Genomic DNA, 7555 nt, shown 5'->3' on the forward strand with positions numbered 1-7555 from the left:
TTTCTTTGATTGCGATATCTAGACCAGCTAGTGGGCGTTTTTGAATGCCTGGCCCTTTGGAACAAGCGATCCCTCTTCCTCATAGATTTCTTTAAGGAGGAGGACAACCAAGGGACTGAAGCCTTATTACGGATAACCTTACGAGGGACATAGGAGTTTACTCCCGAGATGATAGCCTGTTTAATTAGCAACCAATTAGCAAAAACACGGTTGTGATGATTTGACAACGATACTTCATACTGAGCATCACAACCGTCACAAAATATTCCTGATGCCAGACTTTGTTTCACTGCAGGGTACATCATTTTACAAAACAATGTAAACAGTCATAGGCCTAGCAAGTCACATTGGGTACAGTCCTGTTGAAATGAGGTGGCACTTTGTAATTAATTTTAAATTGAGTAAAGTGTGTAATCCTTAAATGATTGTCCATTTTGAATTCTTTTCCAGGCTGTCTGCACGGCTTTTCAATAAGGCGGCAAATAATGCTATACCACCATGTCTGCCAGCACCTGCAACTCCACCACTAAAAGTGCGGCAATCTGGAGCAGCAAGGATGAAGAAATGTCGTATTAAGCGAAATCGTCATCCAGTGGCCTATCAGTTGTGAGTCCCGTCGTAACATTTGGTAGCTTGCAGGCATTTATTCCCTAAGTTTTCTTTATGTTCTTTAGGACAACATTTGTGCAGAAACTAAATTATTAGTTTAGGCAGTGTTCTCCGAGGTGATACTCCATTAGGAGTGTTCCCAACTTTAATGTCATTAATGGTCATAATAACATATATATGGTCATATATTAGTTTGTGGTTTAATGTCATTTAGGTTAGGGTTATGGTTAGGATTATCAATCATCAATCATTAATCATTAATGATATCAAAGTTGGGAACTCTCCTAATGGAGCGTTAGCCATGTTCTCCGTGGTAATTTTCCTTGATAGGGTGAAAAAGCAGGCTTGGCCTACAATATTTTGTTGTTGTCAGAATTTCTGGAAGGGTTGCCCAGGGACAGGGAATATCTTGCCTTTATCATTGGAAACTATTACAAAATTATAAACTCTTTGGAGGGGTCGGGTAATAAATGATTTCATTTTATTATCAATCTAAATGTTTTTTGAACATCCCATTCAAGAACTGGTTGTCCGTCCATCCAATCAATTGCCAAACATGGTTGAAGGTTTATGTAATCACAACATTTTCATTTTCCAGGTATCTGGAGAAAGAACGTGAAAGATCATGCACCCGGAGACAAGAACCCAAATCTGATGAACAAAAGGAACATGAACGAGAAATAAGCAGAATAAGGTTTGTTCGTTCAGCAAATTATTGAAAACCATGCAGTCCATCCAAACAGGGTGGTCCCACTGTATTTCCTTCCTTATTGACGAGAAACTGCAGGCTGTTATACAATAGCAGGGGTGTTTGTAAGCGTCGCTATCGTTTCCCGTCCATCGTCGGGCGGCGCCAGTAGTCTTTATCGAGAGCTGTTGCTGCACGCATTTTTGCCGTTGTGTGCCACGTCCAGGCACCGTCGTTGTTGTTTGTCGTTGGGTGCCGCGTCCAGGCACCATTGCCGTTGTTGTTTGTCATCGGGTGCCGTGCCCAAGCACCGTTGCTGCCGTCGTTAGCCAGGTTGCCGTGTGAGGGCGCCACTGTTCATCACCGTCGAGTCTGAGAAGGGGGCGCTACTAGTCCTAACGTCTTGGAGATCTATTTATAACCCTTATTACAAGGCTTTTGGGCCTTATTACAAAGGTGTGGAATCGGGTTGGTCCCTGAGGTAAAAGTGAGCGCATTACACTCTGGGGACGAGTTAATATGTTAAAATCATTGATTTAAATCAATTGATTGATTTAAATCAATGATTTAATCAAGTCAATTTGATTGATTAAAATCATTGATTTAAAATCAAATCAATGAAGTGAGTTTCTGACTGACATGTATTGTAGCGTTGACAGGTTTTGATTGGTTTCTGACCCTTGGTAAATTCTCTATTGTAGGTCACAAAAGTACAGAAACAAATGTAAAGCCGAGGGAAAGAAAATAAGCCAACGACGTAGAAAAGTTGTATTGAAGACGAGGAAACAAACTGAGGAAAAAAGAAAGTATAACAGAGACAAAAAAAGGGAATCTAGATCAAAGATGCACTCACAAAAAGTAAGGAGAGTTCAAGAATACGATCGGAACAGGAAGAAGCCTGACAGTGATGATGAAAATGTTGATGAAAATGTTGATCCAAGTGTAGAAGATGAAGAAAATAATGGCTGTGATGTTATGTCCCCTCAGGCCAAAAGACAAGCTGCCTCACGAATCCGGGACGCATGCCCTAATTCACGAAAGAAGTTTGCCACTGCACTGGCACATGTTGTGTCTACTTTATCTCCAAGGAAAAGAAAGGCACTTGGTGAGGCTGGTCTATCGCTTCAATCGGCCAAAAAACAAAAGGTCCTTGAGGAAACATTTGATACTGTCAAAGGGGAACTGTCAAAGTCAAAGCGCAAGGAGAAGAAAAGTATTCTTAATACATTGGCACCAGGATATTCGGACATAAATGTAGGTGCCAAAGAACTGGGTGTCAGTACAGCATTCCTTGAAAAATGTTCCCGTCTGCCTGCAGAGGAAGAGGCTAAACGATCAGATGCGCTGAAACCTGATGTCATTGATCTGGTAGAAGACTTCTATCAGCAACCGGAGGTGTCTGTTGTACTACCTGATAGAAAACTGGTGAAGAAAAATAAGTGCAGACGTGTTCTCCAGAAGACAATACGAAATACTTACGAGGACTTTAAAGCTGAACATCCAGATGTCAAAGTTGGTCGATCTAAGTTTGCAAGCTTGAAGCCAACACATGTAAAACCCAGTCAAGATACTCCAGTCAATCAATGCATCTGCGAATATTGTGCGAATTTTGAATTGAAGATCAAGGCATTGCTCTTGGTTTGTGACAAAACCAAGAGCACGGAGGTGAAATCAAAAATCACGGATAGATTTAAGGCGGTGTCAGAAACACTTTGTCCTAAGTTGGCAGGTGCAAAATACCATCAGCGTGAGTGCGTGGGGAGGAAATGCAACAACTGTGGTGTGGATATCATGAAGAAGAATTTGGAACCCCTACAGAGTGATGACGATGTCATGTGGTACAAATGGGGATTGATTGAAGACAAGAACAAGGCCTGCAAGAGTTACAAGGGCATCATCTCCCTGAAAGGATCTGTGTCTACCCTGGTCGATGAATTTTGCTCTGAGCTCGAGACACTGGCCTCACACTTATTTGTAGCTGCATGGCAATACAACGAATTCAAGAACATCGTGAACAACATACCTGAAGATGAGGGGACAGCAGTCATGGTTCTCGACTTCGGTCAGAATTACGCGTGCACCAATCAGGATGAAGCACAGTCGGCGCATTGGCATCATGAGCAGGCTACGATACACCCTATAGTAACCTATTACAAGTGCCCTATCCACAATGAAACGGTAAAGGAGGAACTTGTTTTTCTGTCTTCCGACAAGATCCACGATGCCCATGCTGTCAAAGCATTCCTGGTTGAAGCTAATCGTCATCTTCGAGAGAAGCGCCACCTCAACCTAAAGCATGAAGTGCAATTTACGGATGGCTGCTCATCGCAGTACAAAAGTCGATTGCCCTTTCGACACATTTCGGAAGCAGTTGCTCTATTTGGTGTACCTATCACGCGATGCTTCTTTGGCTCACGCCATGGTAAGGGCCCAAGCGATGGCGTAACTGGCGTTGTCAAGTCATTCGTACGATCAGCCGTTATGGCTCGGCGAGCGATAGTTCGGAACGCTTCGGAGATGTACCAATACTGTGTACAGGAGTTAACACGAGACGACGTCGAAGGTGCTTGCTGCCATGCCAGACGAACGTTCTTCTTCGTTGAAGATATAGAGCGACCAAATGAAATAACGAAGACCATACCTGGTACTAGAGGACTTCACTGTGTCCAGACTTCATCTGATGGAACAGTGAACACTCGTACCTTAGCGTGTTTCTGCACAGACTGTAGAACCGGGAAGAAGTGCCACAACGGGTACGTGGACAGTTGGACAAATGTCTCAATTGTTACTGGAAGACCAACTGGTAATACTGTAACAGTCACAATGGGAGATCAGGTCACTGGGCAACATCAAGTTTATCCAGGTACGCCACACTTTTCTGGAAACAGAGAGGATGACTTCAAATGCGTCCAGAGTTTCCTCGCTAAGAGCAAGGGTTTCCAGGAATTACAGGAAAGATGCACACATGTGTTACCAGTGGTTGAGAAGTATGAATTGCTCTGCCAACCAAAGGAAGTCAGTGTGGTTGGTACGAAGAGTACGATTGATAAAATTGCATTCTCTCTGAACTCATGTGGTTCCCTCTTCCCAGTTTCAATCAATGCAGATGGAAACTGTCTTCCCAGGTGTGGGAGTATGTTCGCATTCCAACATCAGAATTACTGGAAAGAAATGAGAGTTCGTATCGCTATAGAAATGGCATTACATTCCTCATGTTACATATCGGAGGAATACCTCAACAAAGGGCATCACCCGAATGAGAATCAGAAAAAGCTGGCATTCATGCTCACTGTGTTTTCTGAAGCCAAGTTACCAGAGGGGCTGAGGATTGACAGTACGCACGTTATTGCAGATGCCTTTGGTCAGGTTGCCATGAAAACTCTCGCCAATGGCAGCTACATGGACATGTGGGCCATATTTGCACTGGCTAGTGTATTGCAGTGCCCAATCCAGTCAATATACCCGGACGCAGGTGGCAAGGCAACACGTGACCTTCTGAATCGCATTGTTGAACCTCGAGCATGTAGAGACCGTTCTGCCGGCGTGGCAACCATAATGTGGTCATCAATTCGTATGTCTGATGAAGAAGCACTGTGGACCCCGAACCACTTCGTGGCTTGTTTGCCAATGATAGAAGACACTCCTTTGATTCTTGATCGTATCCTTTTTTTAAAAGTGTTCTGTTTAAAACAAATGATTCAACCCCATTTCAGTTTTGTCCGGACAGAAAATTACCGCTCATGACGCCACATTGTACTGCATGATATTGTCCCTTTAGTGCTTCAGAATTCTTGCAGCAGTGGAAAGACAAATTGGGGTACATTGTACACAGCAAATCTGCAAACGTTTCTTTCTAAATATTGACAATGGTAACATGACACCACACTGGAGTCCTAGTTTTTTTGAACTTGATTGGTAATAACACATGGATGTTGCTTCCTGTTTGTTAATGAATTGCCTTAACCTTCCTAACAGACATGACAGACGACTTGGTCCTGGATGGTGTTTTGATGTCAGATCAAACATGCTCCTGAGCAGACATACTTCAAGATTTCGAAGGGCTTGAATCATTTGCCAATAGTGATGACATGACTGTGACTGGTGAGGTGGTCGAGAGTCGTACTAGTGTAGCAGCCATCGTCGGAGAGAGTGAGGTGACTGACCAGATGCCGGAGGTTGATAATGTCACAGTCCAAGATGTTCCTGAGGTGAGTGGACAATTAAATTCCATTCATACTGTGTATTTAATGACCATTAATGTTATAATGCAAGCTTTGGTATGATATTTGACAGGGTTACATAAAGTTTTATTTTTTTCAGGGCAACAGGTTTCATCCTGGTGCATATACCATTGTGAGATGTGGCGCTAAGCTCTACATTGGGATGATATTGGCTGTGGACACAGAGGACCACCGTTATAATGTGAAATATATGAAACAAACTGGTAAGAGTTAATACCGCTTGTCTGTGAATGAAGATGATGGACACACTCATGTGACAACCTTCTATGGCTAACCATGCTAACGGCATGTTTAATAAAGATGTTTTATTTCCTTTTGCAGGTTCTTACTTCGAATGGTTGGAGCAAAGCTCATGGCAAAACGAAGAAGACCTTGTTGTGGAACTGCAAGTGCCAGTTCTGGACAGAAGAGGCCATACACTTTTTACAAATGCTGATATGGCTCTTATTAAGACCTACATACATTAATAGCATGAATGATTAGACAGTGAATACATGTACCACTCTGGAGAAGCGCGCCTCTGTCGAGGGGTTAACCACGCGCCAAATAATTGAAAACCATGCTGCTGAGGACACATTGCCTGCAAATTTTCCCCCCTAAATCAATTTAAAATGGACTACGCTCTGACGTCATCAGGTCACTTTTCTGCAGCACACACCTGCTCGATTGGCAACTGATGACGTCATTACGTCGTCCTCTTTGACGCCGCCGGAGAAGTATGAATGGCCCTTAAGGCTGTTAAATGTTAAGTTGGCTTCAAGACATGTTGAGCCAAGTCTTATGTAAGTTGTGTTGTTACTTTACATGCTTTAGAATGTTCTATAAACTTGTTTGTAACGCTTGTCAGGGCATTTTTCTTATGCTAGGCATGTTCTTATTCTATGCATTAAATTCTGATGTCAATACATCACAACCGGGATGCATAGTGATACATCACAACCGTTACACTACATTGTTATTTGTTATTTTCTGCCCAATGATATTGGGTGCACATAAATAATACATACTGCATTTTGAAGATCAACTAATCCAAACCCTAGATTTGAGAAAACATTGGTTTGATATTCAATCTGCTATTCGGGAAAAGTTATTATGGCCCAAATGATACATCACAACCGTTACATGTATAAAGAGGCGTTTTATTATATTTATATTATTCACTTTGGTGCAGGCACAGTTTCAAATTACACTGGCCTGCATTACACATTGTTTCAATAATGTACTAGCCCAACTGGATGGATGAATTTGATGCAAAACAGAATTTTATATTGTACATCACAACCGTTACAGCACGACCAATTTCATTTTTTTATGAAATCCGGTTAAGCAGTTATCTTTTAATAGTTCTATTATGAAAATATAATGTTCCTGCTATAGAAATTTTGTTATCAAATTAGAAAATAATGCATTTGAAAATTCATGGTCCATGTCACACTTTTCTACATTTACTGTGGACGTGCCCATATGCATTTTGTATCTGGCATGTCTACGGTAAATGGAACAGCCTAGTCAGACAGGCGCTGTCTACAAGGTGTCGCGTAGTTTGTCTGCTAATCAGATTAACACGTGAGGAGAATGGCGTCCACATTGCCATCCAAAAAACCCCGTCTTTCACAGAAATTCAGGAACGAATATACACAGATGTGGCCTGTACTTGTGAAGTCGAAACTCAGTGTTAATCATGGCTATTGCATGTTATGTAAGATAGACTTTCTAGTAGGGCACGGAGGAAAGAGTGACTGCCAGAGGCATATTGACTCTCAAAAGCATTTATGCTATGCGGGTGCAGTGGAATCTACACCCAATATCTCAAGCTTCTTTGCAGCAGATAGAGAATTGTCTGTCTTGACGCAGAAGTGAGATTTACGGATTATTTAATTGAACACAATGTGCCTTTGAGGGTGGCAGACCATGCAAATGAACTCTTCAAGAAAATTTTTCCAGACTCGCAAACATACAAAAACACGTGAAATGGTGAGAAATTGCAATTCTTACCTGTGTTTTAATACATGTATTA

At 42.1% G+C, this 7555-nt stretch overlaps 2 protein-coding genes across 2 annotated transcripts; both read left to right on the plus strand.

Annotated features, from left to right (window-relative positions):
* Positions 1–271: 271 nt before the first annotated feature.
* On the plus strand, positions 272–5331 carry LOC106816757. Its single transcript, XM_014821379.1, has 5 exons — positions 272–318; positions 451–606; positions 1208–1303; positions 1999–4955; positions 5273–5331. Exons 1-5 carry the CDS (start codon positions 272–274, stop codon positions 5329–5331), a joined length of 3315 nt encoding a protein of 1104 aa, XP_014676865.1.
* LOC106816759 lies at positions 4159–6692 on the plus strand. Its single transcript, XM_014821382.1, has 4 exons — positions 4159–4955; positions 5273–5505; positions 5618–5741; positions 5860–6692. The coding sequence occupies exons 2-4, from the start codon at positions 5386–5388 to the stop codon at positions 6003–6005; spliced, it is 390 nt and encodes a 129-aa protein (XP_014676868.1). The 5' UTR covers positions 4159–4955; positions 5273–5385; the 3' UTR covers positions 6006–6692.
* The last annotated feature ends 863 nt before the right edge of the window (positions 6693–7555 follow it).

Source organism: Priapulus caudatus, unplaced genomic scaffold, assembly GCF_000485595.1.
Source record: "Priapulus caudatus unplaced genomic scaffold, Priapulus_caudatus-5.0.1 Scaffold1478, whole genome shotgun sequence".
NCBI classification, from domain to species: Eukaryota; Metazoa; Priapulida; class Priapulimorpha; order Priapulimorphida; family Priapulidae; genus Priapulus; species Priapulus caudatus.

Bases quoted from the DNA above. Each gene is read 5' to 3' on its own strand.
- LOC106816759 (XM_014821382.1), top strand. From the start codon at position 5,386: ATGACTGTGACTGGTGAGGTGGTCGAGAGTCGTACTAGTGTAGCAGCC. The intron at 5,506-5,617 runs GTGAGTGGACAA...TATTTTTTTCAG, and splicing joins CAGTCCAAGATGTTCCTGAG to GGCAACAGGTTTCATCCTGG. The intron at 5,742-5,859 runs GTAAGAGTTAAT...TTCCTTTTGCAG, and splicing joins GAAATATATGAAACAAACTG to GTTCTTACTTCGAATGGTTG.
- LOC106816757 (XM_014821379.1), top strand. From the start codon at position 272: ATGCCAGACTTTGTTTCACTGCAGGGTACATCATTTTACAAAACAAT. The intron at 319-450 runs GTAAACAGTCAT...ATTCTTTTCCAG, and splicing joins ACATCATTTTACAAAACAAT to GCTGTCTGCACGGCTTTTCA. The intron at 1,304-1,998 runs GTTTGTTCGTTC...TCTCTATTGTAG, and splicing joins CGAGAAATAAGCAGAATAAG to GTCACAAAAGTACAGAAACA.